Source organism: Poecilia latipinna, unplaced genomic scaffold (genome assembly GCF_001443285.1).
Source record: "Poecilia latipinna isolate Pla-1442-1.1 unplaced genomic scaffold, P_latipinna-1.0 Scaffold657, whole genome shotgun sequence".
NCBI classification, from domain to species: Eukaryota; Metazoa; Chordata; class Actinopteri; order Cyprinodontiformes; family Poeciliidae; genus Poecilia; species Poecilia latipinna.
This window is the reverse complement of record NW_015113273.1, coordinates 49,580-68,582: the sequence shown is the minus strand read 5'-3', so window position 1 is coordinate 68,582 and position 19,003 is coordinate 49,580. Positions and strand designations below refer to the sequence as shown.

General features: G+C 41.1%; 1 protein-coding gene across 6 annotated transcripts in view; it reads right to left on the bottom strand.

Annotated features, from left to right (window-relative positions):
• The window catches only part of palld (palladin, cytoskeletal associated protein), an 82,643-nt gene that overhangs the window by 24,842 nt on the left and 38,798 nt on the right, over positions 1-19,003 (bottom strand). For 4 of the 6 annotated variants that reach the window (XM_015043924.1, XM_015043931.1, XM_015043928.1 and 1 more), the window contains exons 3-11: positions 16,864-17,039; positions 16,430-16,496; positions 15,821-15,938; positions 15,671-15,733; positions 12,365-12,506; positions 12,237-12,260; positions 11,714-11,833; positions 9,939-10,428; positions 7,629-7,664 (exon numbers count right to left, since the gene is read on the bottom strand). In XM_015043924.1, the coding sequence (XP_014899410.1) occupies positions 7,629-7,664; positions 9,939-10,428; positions 11,714-11,833; positions 12,237-12,260; positions 12,365-12,506; positions 15,671-15,733; positions 15,821-15,938; positions 16,430-16,496; positions 16,864-17,039 (1,236 nt within the window). The remainder of the gene's footprint in view (positions 1-7,628; positions 7,665-9,938; positions 10,429-11,713; positions 11,834-12,236; positions 12,261-12,364; positions 12,507-15,670; positions 15,734-15,820; positions 15,939-16,429; positions 16,497-16,863; positions 17,040-19,003) is intronic. The other 2 variants (XM_015043926.1, XM_015043927.1) reach the window with 2 other exon arrangements.

The window sequence follows — 19,003 nt, the reverse complement described above, 5'->3', positions numbered from 1 at the left end:
GGTTTCAATATCCAGGCACAGACACATCATTTCATGTATGTTTCTATCATGTCATCTAAACCCCTTCGTTGTGGCTCTGCTGTATGTTTAAAGTTGCTATCCTGCTACAAGATGAAACTTGTAGCATCTTGCTAAAGATTACAGCCCACTCTGAAATCTTTTGCAGCTTTTATTGTGACAATCTTATAAGAGTCATTTTGCAGCACAATCAAGTAACTATGTCACCTTCAGTTGTTATAAGAATGCTGCATTCTTCAAATATGACTTAAAGAAATTGGACGATCAAATTGGGTCTCTGTCTCTTTAAAAACTTCTGCTCTTTCTGAAACTCCACCTTTAGGAAGTCATCACAACATGGCTCCTCTGTTAACCCTTTAACCACATTTCTGCCAGTGTTTCACTGAGCAGTAGCTCGTATTATCAGCTCAGCAGATGCTCAGTTCCAACAGGCGTTTGCTAATTGCTGCTGGCTAGTCTGAAGGAGCTGAGTGGAGGAGTTGTGGTGGAGGATTGCTCTGTCAGGGGGAAACTTGGAAACTGTAGCTTTGAGGATGAACTCCATCTCGAAGGCGGAGCTATGTCCACTAAGGTGTTTTGCACACCTTAGTGGACATAGCTAAGGTGTGTCCACTTAGCTATGTCCACTAAGTGAACACACTTAGTGGACATAGCTACTATGTCCACTAAGTGTGGACATAGTAGTCCACACTTAGTGGACTACTATGTCCATTCTTTAATCTCTCATGGCAACCATGAGAGATTAAAGGATGAGAGATCCTTTAATCTCTCATGGTTGCCATGAGAGATTAAAGGATTTCTCAAACATGCATGAAAGAATCAAAAGCAAAACTCCAGGTGTGTCTGATGAGGAAACATTATAACATGATTTAAATAAAAAAAAAAACTTGGTTTTACATAATACTTTCTCTTTAATAAGCTCTGTCTCTTATGAAATGAACTCAAATTCAAGGTGCTGTATGTTGGTGGGTGTTTATCTGTGCGTTTTACACCCAGCAGTGCTTTCTACTGGGGAGGGGACTCTGAGGTAGTTTAGTATCCATGCTCTCAGCTCCCCAAACACAAACACTCTGCCTCGTCTCTCGCTCCCCTCACATCCTAGCGCTCGTCCTTTCATCACTCCCTCTCCTCCGGCTCGTCTCTCTGAAGGTCAGCTCCCACAGCTCTCTTCCTTATTTGGAGAGTTTCTTCATTCCACTCAGGTCATTCTCGCCTCCCCGACCAATCCAGCGGTTTGTTGATCTGCCGTCTCAGCCAATCCCGTGTCTCCCATGTCCTTTTATAGACTGGCCCCCCTTCCCTAGCTGCCGAGGTCCATGTGAAATTATCTTCATCCCTGCTTCCCTCGAGCCTCCTGCGATTTCTTTTCAATTTTTATTCAATTTTACGAACCTCACTCCCAACGAAACGAGAGCCAGCTTCCTGTCTGCCTTTTTCCAAACACCGCTAATCAAAACCCAAGCATGTGGCCTTGTAAGGTGTTCGGCGGCTTCTAATTAGACATACGGTGGCGACAACCCATTTGTGAGAAGCCTGCCGTCTCGGCTCTCTGTGGTTCCTCAACACGCATGTGTTTCCTGCTTTCTACAAAACCGCAAGCAACACCTCGACAGGAAAGTGACTGTTAATACTTCATTAGAGTTTGCACCTCGTAAACACAAACAAACTGCTGAGGGGAAGCTCTGAGTCACAGCGCAGATATGCGACAGATCCTGGCAACCGAAGCCTTTTGCTCAGAAAAAAAAGAAAAAAACGAGACAAAAAATATTCACCAGACTGAGTGAATGACCTCCGATTCTTTAAAGAAAAAAACAAAATGTAGGAGGAAAATCTTCTGCTGAAACTCCACAGTCTGTGTGTTTGTGTGTGAAAGCAGTGAGTTTGCTGTTCCCCAGACGGCAGCCTGTGTGGAGCTGAAGAGGTCTGGAAACTACTGCAGGGATCATTTCATCTCAGAGGTATGGCCGTTATGTCAACTGACCTGGATTGAAAGGTAAGAGGTCAAGCTGCAGGCAGCAGGGGCCATGTTAAATTTGATTAGGACATTCTTGGCCTTCATCACGACTGTGTTTATGCATTGACCTCGCCTTCATTTGCTGTGTTGTGACCAAATCAGTCTTTAGCTTGAGCTCAAGAATGTTCTCTCCGGGTTCTAAAAATTCAGCTTCTTCCAGTTCAGGAGCGCAGACAGACATTAGAGGATAATTGGATTGGAATAATGTTTTTGTAAAGTTCGTATCAGAGAGGTGAGAGATGATACGTTTTAATCCTATTTTGATGCTGCCGCCATCGTGTTTCACAGCAAAAACATCTAGGGACAACACAAAAACGTTTCCTGCTCTCTTATTTACTTCATGGTCTGGCTTCTTCATCTTTCTCGAGCGAAATAATAATTTTTTTAGACCCACTTGTACATTGTAATAAATCGATACTTTGGCCAAGCAACATCCATTACATTTTCTGAACAAAAAATCTTTTCATTTGCAAAAACAAAATGCCTGTCTATAACTCTTTGGTTCCTTCCTTGTGCTCTCTTAAAGTGGGTCTACAGGTGATTTGCTGAGGTTGCAGTGTTTTCTTGAAATGTGATTGAGAAGTTTACAGTGGCACGCAAGATGTAAATACCTAGGAAAGAAAAATAAAGTGGCTCTGGCGATGCCTGCGCTCCATTCACACAAACAAATCTGTGCCTTTTCTCTCCAAGGCTGCTCTTTAAATATCATCTCCAAACTATTTATAAATCAGGTTCAGGGGCTGCAAAACTGTATACATTTGCCTGTTTGAGTTAACTTCCTCCCCCCATGTCTGGTTTCATGTAAGCCACCCAAGTTCTGTAGATTACAATCAGTCATTACCTCAGTATCCATGCAGCCAAAGAGCAAGAAGAAAAAAGAAAAAACCTGAATGATTGCCGGAACACCAGGATAAGTGTAGCAAACGAAAAAAAAAGGCTAAATTGAGGTTCTGCTAAGTGCTAAAGAGTGCCTGTTTTTCATCATGCAGGCTAAAAGAGAACACACTGCGGTGCGGCGTCAAAAACAAACCCACAGTCACGCCGCTAGTGAGACTTCAGCGCGGACACAAAAAGCACTTTGTGGAGCGAAATCCGTGCAAGAGCATCATTTCGACTGTCAGTGTTGATTCCTGCTCTGATGAAAGAGAGATTAAGCAGAGGAATGGATAATTGTTGCCTCTGCTTCTTGGGCTCACAGAGACGCCCACCCAGACGTTAGACCGTACCAACCTATAATATAATGCTCAGGCAGCGTTTTGCTGGCTCCACCTTTATCGTTTTGCTCCAGTTGTATGCCTCCTAATTTGTCAAATGCTTCCTCTTTTTTTCAGAGTGAAAAGTCTTTACATGTTCTATCATTTAACAGAGCAGCAATATTTACAGGGTTCAAATATCTGCAAGGTTTCGTCACATTAAGTCCACAAACTAAAATGAATTTCATTCAGATTTCATGTGATAAGACGACACAAACTGGACCATAGAAATTGTAAAGTGTTCTCAGAGTAAAGAAAGAACACAAATCAGAGCAACAGCTCTAAGAGTTATGTTTTTAAAATGTGGAAACCAAGTTACCTCCCACAATTCTGCACAACTTTGTGTTGGTACATCTTCTAAAATCTGACTACAATACATTAATGCTTGTGGCAGTAACTTGACAAAATGTGAAACAGCTTTTGACTTCAGCTCAAGAATATTCTGAAAGCTCAGAAAGTAGAAAATCCCAGCTGTTGCTTTGATTAGGATCTTATTGAAGCAACAAGCGGGACAGCCTCAAAGATGATCAAGTGTTAAAGCCAAGATTTTTCTTTCTATGATAAAGTTAACAGAAGAAATAATGGAACAACTTTTGCTTCACAGTGTAAACAATATCAAATAATCCTATAACTCTAGCCAAGATTATTACAGATGATCAATATTGGTATTGTAATGGCAGCAGTACACCATCACAGCAGAATGTTAATAAAACACTGCAATGAAATCTTACAAACAGGAGCCGTAATCAAGGTCGGTGTCGATTCCTCAACCCGAAACACAAACATGTGCTCACATGTGAATCGGAGCGACCAGCTCCAGGTGTTACCCGCCTGTCGTAATGCGACTTTATGTTCATAAGGTGAGTGTTCAGGTGAACGCTGAGCAAAATAAAAGCAATCTGATGTCTTGCATCATGAAAACACAGCTCAGTTTATCCAACAGGGTCATAAATCTCCAGAGTGCCGTCTCCTTGGCCGTGTCTTTTCCTCACAATGCTCGAAAGCCATTTCATTCAGTAGCAATGCTCTCCTGTTTTTCTGCCAAGCTCACACAATTAAGCTGGCCTCCAACAACAAGATAACTTCTGGTTGGATGACAAAACACACAAGCTCCCAGCAGTAGGGTTAGGTTAAGAAAACATTCTTCTCCTTTGTGTGCTTAAACCCTGCAGCAGTTTCTGAGAAGAAAACACTGTCTCTATAGAAAAGTGTTGCTTGTTCATTTTATCCTGTAATCAGCAGCCTGTGAATTTGTGAATCAATGAATGAATCAAGGTGTCATTTCGGACTAACGCACACACCTTAAAACATTATTGTTGGCTATGCTTAGAAACACTGAAATGATCGGGGGGGAGAAGGCAGTCAATGAGAAACTCCTGTCTTTCCCAACATGTGGTAAAGTCATTGGTTTCTCTCCAGACTTGTGCCTTAGCTCTTATCCAAGCAGAGAATCTGAGTCTCTCCCTGGGAAGTTTGAGTTCAGCTTTCACTCCATTCCTGCGCCCATTCCTCTGCCCAGCAAAAAAAAAAAAAAAAAGTCAGCAGGTTTGTTTTCATTAGCCAGGTCTCCCGCAGCACGTCCCTTCCTCTCAAGCATGCTCCTCCATAACCCTCAACATTACTCAAACCAAAAAAAAAAGAAATCGGTTTTCTGCCTGTTAATACTTTGAGCTGAGAAGCCATTTTGAAGTCAATCAATGGACTGTCTTAATGAGTCGAGTTGTTCGTAAGTAAAAGCTTTACACTCAATAAATCAATAACAACATATGTATTGCGATAAATATCAGTAAATAATACGTCTAGCACAATATTCAATAATTTCACTGAACTCTGATCAGCATTCTGGGAGATGTAGGCAGAAGAAAGGGTTTGGCTTTTCGAACTTATCAGTATTTCAGATATTTAGAACAAAAAACTCATCAATAATTATCTATAGTAGTTTTATGTGAAATTCTTGTATCATATTATGTTTCCAGCCATATTGTCCAGTGATGGATAGATACATTAATTAAAAAAAGTCCAGAAAGAATAAACTTTACATTAAAATGAACGCCATCAAAAAGTATTTTCACCCCTAGTTTTCTTCTATTTGTGCTTTTCCCACTTTAATATGTTTTAGATTAAACTAACTTTAATATCAGAGAATGAAAACTTCAATAAATACAAAACGCATTTTACAAATGATGCTGAAAAAAGTATCCAAACCTACCCAGTTACATGTGAAAAAGCAAATTTTTAATAATACCTAATTCTATGTCCAGCCTTCAAGCTACAGTAATAACTGGTACCATCTCTTTTTTAATCAATGGGGAAATTGAATCAACATTTTGTTGTAACATTTTCTTTCATCCATTCTGGAGGGTTTTCTGGTTTCAACCACACCTATGTGTCCCAGTTGGATTTATGTCCAGGTTTTGCGTAGGCCTCTCCAGAATTGTCCTTCCTTTTTGAGCTATTCGAAGTTGAATTTGCTGGTATGGTAAGTCAAATGTGCTTATGCTTAAGACTACTGGATACTCTCCCTCGGGATTTTTATGTTACAAAACAGAACAAGAAATTAAATCAATATCTGGTCTCTCCAAACATTCCTCTAACTGTTTACCCACCAGAGCAGCAGTGGCTTGTTTGTCCCCCACAGAGTGTAAGCCACACGAATGACAGATTTAAAATCAGTGTTTTATCTTCCCTTACAGTTTCTCTGAGTGGTGTGACTGACTTTGTCCTCTGACTATTACTCTGACAGCTCCATTAGCTCCATCATGCAGTTAAACTAACACAGGCACAATACAAAGTGATTATGTGAAAAAAGCAGGAATTAGCTCCTGCTAGTTTTTACACAAAGAAGTGTCGAATCATATTCATTACTTCAGAATATGCTTTTCAATTAGGGTCATTTGTCAGAGTCAAACAGCCTTTAAGGGTGGGATTACACACGCTCTTCGTTAAGCCCACATTTCTGGCTTTAAAAAGCTTTTTTAATTGTTCTGATGTAATATTCTAACATTGAATGTCCTGTTTACATAGCCGAAAGCAGAAAGTCATTGTATTTAACAAAAAATACCTTAAAAACAGTCAATCTAGTTAATACATTTAAAGTATCCTACTTGGTGAACTAAATTACTCAAATAAATGAACTTTTCAATTAATTTATGAAATTGGTCCATAGGTTGTTTTAGTGCAATGATCTTTCTAAAAATTGCTGACATTTTTGTCTCTCTAATCATAATCTTGCAACAAACAAGCAACAGCCACTGTGATGAAACACAGACAGGCCGGGGATGCCACAGAGCACTTTTAAATCCCGGAGTAGAGTGCTGGTCTGTTAGGTTGTGTGTTGCTGTCAGACTCCACATTTCGCCCCCAACTTCCTCTCCCTCTCTGAAACAAATAACTCTTGCCCTTAATAACTCAAAGTGGGAAGCTGTTAAAACCTTATTGTACTGGACAGCCATCGTGTTACGCATCACTACCCAGGGATGGTGGTCTGCATGTAATCTTCACCAACATTAAGCCAAGCTGATGTGTTGTACTTGTGCTCTTTCCCAACTTCTTACATACAAAATACTTATAAAAATAAGGATACATGCCCTTAGGATGAGTGTGGCTAACTCAGATAAAAACATCCTGTTTATAGTGAGCGTTCCCTAGCAACTGACTGAGAAAAAGCCTGCAGACGACGTGCCGCACAACAAGCAGGATCTGATTGAACTGATAAGCTTCAAATTGGTTACAGTCGGCCACTGTTCATAAGCGCAGTGTTGCAGAAACATGACCTTTGGTTAACGGCGGCGCTGCTGTTTTCATTAAGCAAGGAAACAATGTAATGGGGCAAAAGATGGGGGGGGCTACACTAATTTCTTTGACGTCGGAGGCTGATTGTTTCAGCGCCTCATGCATTTTGTTATGGAAAAAGAACACAAGTGTTTAAACCAATAAGGGGAAAAAAATCTCGAACATCCTGGCCTTATTATCTGTGAAAAAATAAACAGATAAGACTTTTCGTTGCGCAGGGTTTGTCACGCAACTAACTAAGTCAGATGTTGTGCCTTGTCCAAAGTATGCAGTCATAATATAACTCCAGTGAATTATTAATCCTATGTTTAATGGGGCGGCTGTAAACGTAGCTCTACGCACGAGGTCATTTTCTTAATCTCCAACTTTCTCAGATGTAACCTCCTGAATTCACACAAAAAGTTCCTAAAAATGTCCATATCAGAGCTAAATAAAAGATTTGTCAAAACTTGATTGTTTCTAAAGAAATTCCACTGTACTTTTGTTAACGTATTCTCCATAACCACAGATAAATGCTGCTTACAGCATCACAGACACAACAAAATAATTACCTGCCGTTTTCAGTCTTCTCCTCATTATTGTCAGCTCTGGAAGCACAGAGTTATCAAGTCACAACGTTTTCAGTACATGTATGCACCCATAAGCAGCAATCTGGAGCGCATGCAGGGACAAACGGGCTGAACTGAGAGAGCCGAGATTTAGAGCAAAGTGATCATCAGCAGCAGCTGGGCAGAGGTTCAAATGTCTGATTTAGGTAGAAAATTTATGTTTTTTGTTAAAACTCAACATAAAAGGTTAAAGTTCCTCCTGAAATGTCGACTGCAACCATGACTAAAACAGATCAAGCTACATGTTTCAGCTTTAAAAAAGTGGTAGACAAAATTTAAAGGGATAGTTCAGATTTTTTTTCAAGCGCTTTTTGGTGAAATTACTAGCAATAACATTTTATTTAATTGTACTAGAGAGATGTTAAATTGCAGTGAGTTTGTAGAAATTAGAATAAAACCCTGGAATATGCTAACAGCTAATCATAAGAGTTCAGTAAAGAGGGGAATTTACTTTGTGTTTCCCAACAGGATGTCATCTGCATATCAAGGTCACGGGTATTGCTGTGCTTTTCCAGGTGTCATCATTAATCTCAAGAAATTTCACTGAACTCATGATCAAATGATCAACCAATTTAATGTCTCCCTCAAAATAACGTCACAGAGTTTCAACAGAGTTGATCCAGACTTAATAAAGTCGATTGCGCTCTCTTACTCGCCCCATCATTTAGTCATGGCCCCTCTTTGCACTGACTCAGCAGTAGAGCACACAGTCATGATGTCTTTAAGCGTGGAGGACATGTTTGTTTGTGATATGTCATTGTTACTAAGGAATCATTTTTTCAAACCTTAGTTTTTAACATTTTCTACCAAAGGAAATGGACTATCACTGTCTGGAAGCAGAGAGTTAATCAAGGTTGCAAGTATCCAATCAATACGTTAAAAGTTATCCAAGCTGAGAAAAATTACTTTTATATGCTTTCACTCTTCTATAAACTCCTGGCAAAACGAAATCTGTTGTGGAACTATTATTGATGGTAACTTCATAGAGCTGAACTTTAAAAACATCTGAACTATTCCTTTAACGTCATTAGGTTTTATCTTCCATCTTTTATGGAGCAGAACAATATTTATCACTTAGTCGGAATATCACAGAATGTACTGAAGAGAAAACCAACAGTGTCTCACTTGCCAACAAATCAAAAGAAAAATCCTGTAATGTCTGGAAAACAAACATAGAGTAGCTACTTTAATGAATAACTTCAAACCAGTAAAGGAACCAATCTGCAAATATTCAAGCATGTATCAGCGAGGCATCCGGAAAGCCTGAGGGATTAAAAGACTAACCACATAATGGTTTATTCTGAATGTGAGGTTCGGTTGCACATCAGATCTCTCTTCCTCACGTCTTTCCTTTTCTCCTTATTGTCCTCAGTTTTTCACTTTATTCTTTCAATAAAAAAAGGAAAGGTGTGGTAGGATGGTTAAGACGAGGCCTGATTACTACAGAAAGAAAACCATTTGCTGCTCAGCTCTTCTAAAATGACAGCGACACTCTACCTCAGGAATCAAAAACACAATAGCCGTACCGTGGGACGGGCATGCACAGCAAGGTCACAAGAATACAATGGGAGCCATCCAGAAAAAGCACAGAGATCTGTTACAGACACAAGCTGCGTTTCCACTGACCTTAAACTTGCACAAAATTGGAATTATGAAAACAAATTTGCTTAATGGAAACAAGGACATTTTGGGGGAAAAAAAATAGATAAAAAGTTGTGCTATGATAAGGTAGCTTATTGGCCATATTGAAGTTAGTGCGTTTTGCAAAACTGCAATGGAAACACTTTTGTCTCATCACACAAGTCATGTGATCAACAGCCGGATGTTACCACCGGCAGAAAAGACAAAGAAGACAACAGGAAGAGGGAGGAGGATGGCAGCGCGCCATGTTTTTTAATGACCTGTCCGTGAACAAACTTATTCATGTGTGATTTTAATTGCTTTTCTTTTTTTAATGGAAACACAGCAACACAGCAACACAGCAATTGAGAATTATTATTATTTTTTTCACCATTTGTAGAATATTGACAAACTTTTGTGCAGATTCATAATGGAAACGCAGCTACTGACACTAACATAAAGATAATGCTTTTCTTCCCCAAAAGATCTGGGATTTCCCCGTTTACCCTTTTCACAAAGCATTTCCCCCTCAGACAGTCCTCCCACTCCTCCCAGTCCTCCCAATCAGACTCTCAGCCCTGCTAACCAACCCTCCTCTGGGACGCAGCCATACGAGGAATGACAAGTACTCACAGCTTTGGTTTTGGCTTGGTAGGGATCGGGGGACCATCTTTCCCGGGAGATGGAGACAGCTTGCCCTGGCTCGGAGGAGAATCTGGTACGATGTGGGCTTGACTGGAGGGCGTGACCTGGATGTCTGCTGCCGCCAGTTCTGACAGCGGCAGAGGAGGAGGTGGCGGTGGGAGTGGGGCGTCTTTAGGTAAGCTTGGAGGTGTCGGTGGGTGTTGGCCGTTCTGTAGAGGTTCCAGCCCTCTCCCCTTGTCCCCGTCTTCCACCTCCGAGTTAATTTGGACCAGAGGCGGAACGGATGCACCGGGCCACATCTCCAGCTCTTTGACACGGAACGCATCTAAACCGGGCTGAGGCAGCGCCTTAGGCGGCAACTCCAGGAGGCTGATCTCGGTGGGTGGTGGCGAAGGAGGAGGTGGAGGAGGGAAGGAGGCCGCATCCTCAAATCCTGAGCTATCGCCAGACATGCCATTACTTGATGAGTCCTCAGCTGCTGGGGGAAGCAAACAGTGGAAAGTGTTTTGTTTTGTTTTTTTACTTACTTTGATATTTAGGTCTCTCTGGACCAGCACATACCATTACTGAGTGGAAATTGAACACAAACACAGTGAATCACAGCTGGTTTGATATGGGGCGACAGCTGGGTCCAGTCAGGCTGATGCAATTCCTGTTTATTCAGCCTTTCCTTTACGCTGTGTGGTGAATCCTGCACTGTACTAACAACTCTGTCTGTGATAATATGCACAGAAATAGTTGTGTCCAGCTTAGCTCTCTTTTTTCTATACAGACTTAAGATAATTAAGTCACACCTGAGGAGACGGTCACTGAGCTAATATGAGTAAACCCAATCAGCTTCATCTTCAGGAAACGACTACTGAGGTTAGCTGGATTTTAGCATTATGGCCATGGAAAACTTCCTAAAAATGACTCAAATAACTGAATTTTATTTTAGATGTTCAACCTTCAGGTAAAACCTTAAATTAAGAAATTTAATACAATTCAATTCTCTCACTTAAAAATTTAAGAAGGAATCCCCAGACACAGTTTGTGAGTACCGTTTATATTTTCTGAAAACATTGAACTTTTTTTTTTTTTTTGGCCTGACAACGTAAAGAAAGTATATTTGTGGTAATATTAAAGTACTGCTTTTTCTGAGGTTGGACACATTCTGGAAACTGAACGATACAACCCTAGAAATCATAAATGTATTTTTCTCTTTGAGGAGATGGAGTGGTTGTTGTTCTACAGATTCCTGATAATAACCTGAATTATGTTATTCAGGTGTGTTGAAAAGATATTTAAAAGCTGCAGGTCAATGAAGGACTGGAGCTTGAAAAGCCTTTGTGTGAAAAATCCTTCATTTATGTTCTTTAAGCTGTTTTTGAACCGGAAGAAAGATGGCATGTGTGTTAGATAAATCATAACCAACATTTAGCTTAGCTTGCTAGCCAGAAGAGCTCCTGTGGGATTACATTAACGTTGTCTATTGAAATCTGTTATGGAAGCTTGAACAATTTTTATTTTAATGACTTTACAGCACCTTAAACCAGAAAATGGGACTGAAGTTAAAGGAAAGAAGTCTCATTTTTAATTTTTTTTGTTTGTTTTTTGTTTTTTTGCTCTGTTTAATTTCTCTGTACTTTACCTTGCAAATTAATTACATTTTCCACAGTTCTGGTGTGGTTTAGAATCAATCATAAAAAGAGATACCACATCTCATGGTTCGGCTTTCGCCCCTGTGAAGTTTGACCGTCTCTTTGATTGTGCGCTGGACGCACCTGGGTTCACGGTCAGCTGGGCCGTGCTGCTGACAGAGCCGAAAGCGTTAGACGCCTTGCAGAAGAACAGACCTCCATCCTCTGGAAAAGCCTCGGCGATCACCAAGGTGCAGATCTCCTCTGAAATAAATCACCACCACCATAAATACGTTTGTTTGTAATGAGGTCAGAAAAATATGACAAGACGACGACCAAGTGACACACAGAAATGACAAGGACGATGGTTATCTCAGGTAGACTGATGAGTCAGACGAACAGAGAGCGTAGAAGACAAGCTAGCAGACAGACACAGATGTTTGGGGATGTCTCTCTGACTCACAGACCGCGTTAGACAAGGAGTCAGACAGGTGGGAAATATGTGATTTAATGTTATTAATAGCTGGGACTCCATTTTGACTGCAGCGATACAATGTTGTCATGATGAATTCAAGATTAAGCCCCCAGACAAAGCTGCCAGTCCATTACTTATTTAACCTGGACATGTTAAACATGAATGTAGCTGCAAGAGCCTGAGGCATCGTACCTGACTCAGCTGCAGACCGAGGCTCTGATGTGTTCAGTCAGCGCAGGAGAGGGGGGGGGGGGAAACAAACTATTAGTCAGCACACGTCTGAAAGTTACTGAGCTTCGTCAAGTTTGGGAACGTCTCACTTTTTTGTAGAATCCTGAAATCGGGCGAGTCCAGAATCTCGTTCCCCTGTCGGTACCACTGGACCTGGAGGGGAGGGCTTCCGCGGACTCTGCACTCCAGAACCACCACCTGGCCCTCTGACGCCTGGACGTCCTGCAGGAGCTGCAGGGGAGGAGGCCACAGTCAAAGATTGGAAAGAGAGAGGCACTAAGAGAAAGACGCCGATGAGTGAAGGATGAAGAGCACATCTCTAATTAAGATGCATCTGTTTCAGAGGAGGAACATGACAAAGAGGGAGGATGAGGGCTATAAAACTCATAAAAAATTTGAATCTCAAAAACAAAAAAAACCACCCTGTTATATAACTCCCCTCCTGTTGGACATTACCGTCCATCTAGAGGTTTTTGAGAACTGTCCACATTTTTCTCATCATGTCCTTTGCTTGCTTGATCCAAAAGGAATATTCTCACCACACATTTTCCACAATGACAAAGCAAAAGCAGGTGATTGGAAGGTTTTGTTAATCCGTTACATAAATATATAAATTCAGATGCTTTTGTTAGGCCTTGATTAAACCCGTATGTCTTTTTGGGGAAGGAACCTGTATGCTTGATGTGAATTTTGTAATCTTTTGTTTCCCCGTTCGTTCAGACGTGAACGGTCAAGATTAAGCAGATTAGAGAAGTCTTTTTAAGTCTCTCCAGAGATGCTCCGTGGTTCAGCAACTTTCTTTTAAAAGCTTTCGAAAGTTTTCAGCGGACTAAATGTTTGCTTGACACGCAAGGCCAACAATGTATATTTGGGAGTCTGTCGTTGTTTGCAGAGAATAAGGTGTAGAGGAAAGTCTGAGTTTAAAGTGTGAAGGGGATCATTAATAGCTACGGACAACAGTTTGTTTCTAGTAAGAAACTCCCAACAATGAACGTCTCGGCGTTTTCCCAAAGCTGCTGCAAGGTTCACATCATGCTCAGATTACATCTGCTCTTCAAGAATCAGGAAATTCTCTTGGATTCAGTTTAGACTTTGGCGATATGATCATCTCCACATCAAAATGAGGCTTTAAATAACTTCTCAAACATGTTTTTGAATCAAGCCAAATTGATTCAAGGTCCTTTTTTAGCCATGGCAGTTTTCTAAAGGATTCAAGCCATTGTCTTGTTGAAATATAAACTGCCCAGGATCCAGGAAAACTCTGAAGAATAATGATTGTCATGGTGATTTCCTTTGATTTACTGCATAGTAATCCAATTTTTCTTTTTTAAAAAAGCTATTTTTTTTAGAAACAGATGTTACAAGTGCTTTTCTGATTATATGGAAAATAAAATCAGAAGCTAGCAAACAGAACAGTCAATAAATTTGAATGAGATCATTTCACACAACAAAGGGGGTCATAAAAATCGGCTATAGGAAAAGTTTGAAAACAGGAAACTCCGACATCATAAAGCAGGATCCTGAGGGGCTTTGTAACGTATTCAGGCCTCTTGGACGTCTTAACATTTTATCACATCACGTGTATTTTTAATGTATTTTATTAAGATCTTACGGACCAACAGAGACCAATGCATAGCTTTGAAGTTCAGAGAAAATGATACGTCTTACTAAAACATATATAAACTGTGTTGTACATTTACATTAAACATTTGCAGATCTAGAGACTGAAACTTATTAGATGGAGAACATCTGTAAACGTCAGTTTTCAGCTTTTCCCAATTGAACTATGGTCAGGACTTTGATTGGGCCATTTAATCATACGAGTATAAATCTGGCTGTATGTTTTGGTTTATTGAACAAAACATACAACCTCAGTCCAGTATTAATTTTCTGCAGCTTCTAAGTTTTTTTTCTAGGCCAGTCAATTAATTCTGACTCAGTTCCTCATCTTCATTAAAAAACAAAAAATGCATGCCACACTTTTCAAATTTTTTCTTTTTTTTTCTTTATCATCTTTCACCCACTTCACATTTGTGTGCTACATTACCTTGTCTCGGTCTGTTGCATAAAATCCTCATAAAATGCAGAGTTTGTGAGAAAATGAAGGAACAAATCAAGTGTTCCTACACGAGTACTCTCAATCTCGCCGCCTATAAAGTCGGATGAATACATGAACTACGACAAGAAACCCCCAGCCTCACTGGGCTCACATGAACCTGGGAACTTCTCATTCTGCGCTTTCAGCACGGACACGTTTAAGAAAAGGTTCACAGGAGAAATATTCCTCATAGGTCAGTGGGGACGGGTGCTGACCAACGTGGGAATGTCGTGATTAAAGTCTGGCAGCGGTCTGAAAGGAGTCCGATGTGGGGGTGAAGGAACAACAAATGTCCTTTACTAATGAAGTGGGAAATGATTTAGGGCCTGGCAGGCTGAATGAAAGTGAAGGGGACCTGACCCTTGTGGGCTTGGCAGGACTGTTTGAAGCTTTGCCTCAGCCAGTCTCAGTTCAGCTATCATAAGACCCGCAGCCTGAGGGGGGAGGAGGGGAGGAGACGGCGGAGAGCTGGAGAGTCTGAACCAGAAAAGCCTCTGTTTTATTGGACCCCCACTGGTGGAAGCCACAGCAGTTATTATGGGATGTCTGAGGACATTTATGGATGCATCTGTGGATGGATTGTCTGGATGATGTGCCATGTATAAGCATGGAGGAGTCCCTTCAAGGTTAAGGTTATACTGCAGTTTAATTTAAAGGGGCAGTACTATGTACTTTCCATCCACATAGTGCCACAGATAACTAAGTTACCTTCAGTTTTGTAAAAATGCTATACAAATCAAATATGGCTCAAAAGAAATTTCAATTTGTAACTTAGCGATTTCAAATTGGGCCTTTGTCTCTTTAAAATCTCCTGCTCTTTCTAAAACTCCACCTTCAAGAAGTCATCACAACATGGCTCCTCTATTAAACTTTACCGTTGTTTTTACCAACATTGCACTGAGAAGAAGCTCATAATGACTTCTGCAGGTGTGCAGTTCCAACAGGTGTTTGCTAACTGCTGCTGGCTAGTCTGAAGGAGCTGGAGCGTTTTGCACAGCTCAATGAGAGATTAAAGGATTTCTCAAACATGCATAAAAGAATTAAGGCAACACTCCAGGTATGTTTTTGATGAGGGAATAACATTATAAATCAATCTTAAGAGAAATCTCATTGATTAAGGGCAGAGGAATACAAATGCATGCCATACTTTATGGGTTTTTATTTATTTTTTTTTAAATGTTTCCTGTTCTTCCCACTTTATAAGTAATTACTTTGTGTTGGCCTATTTATCGAACAAAATCCCTATAAAACACAGTAAAGTTTGGGGTTGGAGCACTTTCCATTGATTCAAGCGTACCTTTGTGAACAGTGGAGGGCCTGACGCCTCACCACCATGCAGTGCAGACACGGGACTCTGCATCTACAAGACAACACACATGAGAGAGAGGAAGATATTTTTTTATATATATATTTGAAGGTTTACGATCACAGCTGGTTTGGGACCTACCCTCTGTGGGGGCTGAGACATGGACTGGACCAGGGCTGAGCGATGAGGAGGCACCTCTGGGGTTTTGGGCGATGATGAGCGTATTGTTAAGGACATCGAAGTCGTCTTTTTCTGCGCTCTGTGAGACGGAGAAGGAAGGCACACTTGAAGGGAATGTAAACAAAATTTAGCAAAGAATCCCTGAAAGGCAGGGGAATAATCAAAAACATTTGGAGTAAAGCGGTTCTGCTCTGCTGGACTGGAAAAAATACATTCTTGTCAAGATGCTTTATTTTGGTTTTTAAAAAACGGTCGTCTGAAGCAGCTTGAGCTTCAAGAAATGGAAGAAACATTCATGTAGGCAGTGAAGTGCAGACGAGAGGTTAAAGTCTGGAGGTAAGCAGAGGCAGGCATGACACGGTGATTCTTTTTCATATTAACCCCGTTGGACCTTTTATTAGAGGAATGCGTCCCACGTTCTGGGTCAGGCTTAAGGCTCTTTAAAGGCCTGGATAAGGAGAAGCAGACAGCAGACTACTGGCTGCTGTGGGGCTCAGTTGACCCTTCCTGGGGTTCGGCGTTCACCGTGGGGTCGTAAGGTCACAAGAGGCGGTGCAGAAACACACGTACTGCGGCATGGCTCCTGATCTTGACTTTGACGCCGTTCCTTCTCCCTCTGAGTCCGACGATGAAGCTCCTGTGAGTGGAGAGGAAGACAAAAGCAGAGGCCGGTTTTGTAACTTTATATAGAACCTTAAGTAACTTGCAGAAGATTTTCTCTGCTGTTATTGAAAGCCACAAGGACACAAACAATTTGCTGTGTATTCCATGTATAATTTGTCAAATCATTTTCTTTCTTTAGTGCTTTCATTCTGGTGCACAAACTCTGAAAAGTAAAAAAGCCCAAAAAACAAATAAAAAACTCCTGCTCATTATAGGCAAACCATTGACATTTAGTTTTATGTCACAGAGCAGCTCAATAATAATTATGTCAGGATCATGTGTGAAAACTTCCACCATCAGCTGAGAATATTTACATGAGAGCAGCAGCCTGAATGCCTGACCTTCAATGTAAACCTCGGCGGAGGTGTTGTCTGCTCCCAGGCTGTTGGACGCCACGCAGGTGTAACGTCCCGTGTCGTCCTCGAAGGCTTCGGCGATCACCAGCGTGTGAAGGTCGCCTTCCCTCCAGATTTGAATGTCAGGGGAGTTCTGCAGCTCGCGGCCTTCGCAGAACCACCTGCAGGGAAGGGAACACCTGGATTACATCAACCAGCAACATTTTGGTATACGTGACTGACTTATTTCATTTGTTACAAAAGAAAAACTGAAGTGGAGTAAGGATGTTCTGCTTTCAGCTTAAATCTTTTCAAAATTGCAAATTGTTTCTTAAAGCTGCAGTATGTAACTTTTATAAAGATATACGTTTTTTACATATTTGTTAAAATATTCTGTCGTGGCAGTATAATAAGAAACAGATCATCAGTAATCTGTGAGCTCCTCCTCCACCTCCTTCCTGAGACGCTATTTAAGAAAAGCTTAGCCAATCGGAGCCAGGAGGCGGGTCTTCGCACCATCGACCTTGTGACTATGCTCCTAAATGTCACATATTATTTGTCTCAAATCATACTGTCACAGCATAGCGACAGTTTCAACAAATATGTAAAACATATACATTTTTAAATAAAAGTTACATAGCTACTGCAGCTTTAAACAATTCAACCAAACTGGTTCCTACTTTTCTACTCCAAATGTGATGGACGTCTCCTAATCAACTTCACGTGAATACCTACTCAGTTACACACACACACACACACACACACACACACACACACACACACACACCTGATGGGCATGTCTGAGTTTACATATCTTCTGAAACATCAACCCACCCCCCCCGAGGCGCTGACAAGCCGCTCTGTTACGGGAAGCAGGAACAGCCTCTGCCCACATCCCAATCGGAGCGCTGTGAGCCCTGAACAGCTCTCCCGGGGGAGCCGCGGAGCAGACGCCGCTTTATCTTGGACTAAAGGTGGATAATGGAGAGCCTCCAACTCCAGCAGCTTCGCCTGTTTCATCTCTCTTCACAGGGTCAGGATTAAAGCAGGCCTCAAAGTCAGCGCCACCACATCAAGCCCAAGTTCAAACCGTGATGATCCACTCAACTATTTCCTTGTATACATTAGTTCTCCGAGACCACATTCAGAGACTTTGATCCATAGCAACGTCTTAATCTATTTAAAAGTGTTTTCCACACATTCAAAGCACCGACTCTCCACTGACACACCACTAAGAGCCTTAGCGCGCCACTAAATGATAAGCGGTGTAAATTCTCGTTCACCTCTTGGCCTGCGAATCGTCAGAGGGAGGCGCAGGAATTCCCAAAACGCCAGAAGAACAGCTGTTTCGCACACCCAGAGCCATGACCTGAAGGCATTCCTGCTGTCTCAGAGAGCTGCATGACAATTTCCAACAACCCGCCGCACGGCCGTAATTTCACTTTTCACACCCCGATGTGTCAGTAGGACGGCCCGCTGACTCGTCTTCCAGAAAGCAATCAATCAGTTTGCACGTCCAGACAATAGTTCATACTTGGTGAATTTATGACTGAGCTGATTGATGTGAGCGGAAACTGTGATATGGAAAAGTGAATGAAAGAGCATGAGTCAGTAAAAGTGAGACATAAAAAATGATGATTGGTGAAATACCGCAGACAAAGTGACAGGAGTGAAAATATACACAACTACTGAACTTTTTCACATCACTAACAAAAACTTATTCAATACAATACTCAAATTATTAATATTTTTACAAATAAATATCCAAATCTTATCCAAAAACTTCCTCTGCTCTGTAGTGTAGCTCATTTGCAAAACAAATTTTTGCCCATTCTTTTTTCGCAAAATAGCTCAAATTAAGTCAGACTCGATGAAGAGCATCTTTAAATTGATTTTTTCAAGTCTTGCTACAGATTGTCGATTGGATTCCAGTCTTTGCTTTGACTATTTGTAAAATCCAGGTGCAGTGATCCACTCAAACCTGAACTTTCAGAAACATAGCAACATCTACAAAGTCGAAATACTATCACCTGAAGAACATTTCAACAATTTCTAGCAAGATCTACAGAAACTCATGTATGCTGGTCAAAAAAAAAAAAAAAAAAAAAACTTTCCTCCACCTGCAGGCTAACCAAAAAGCTCCTGC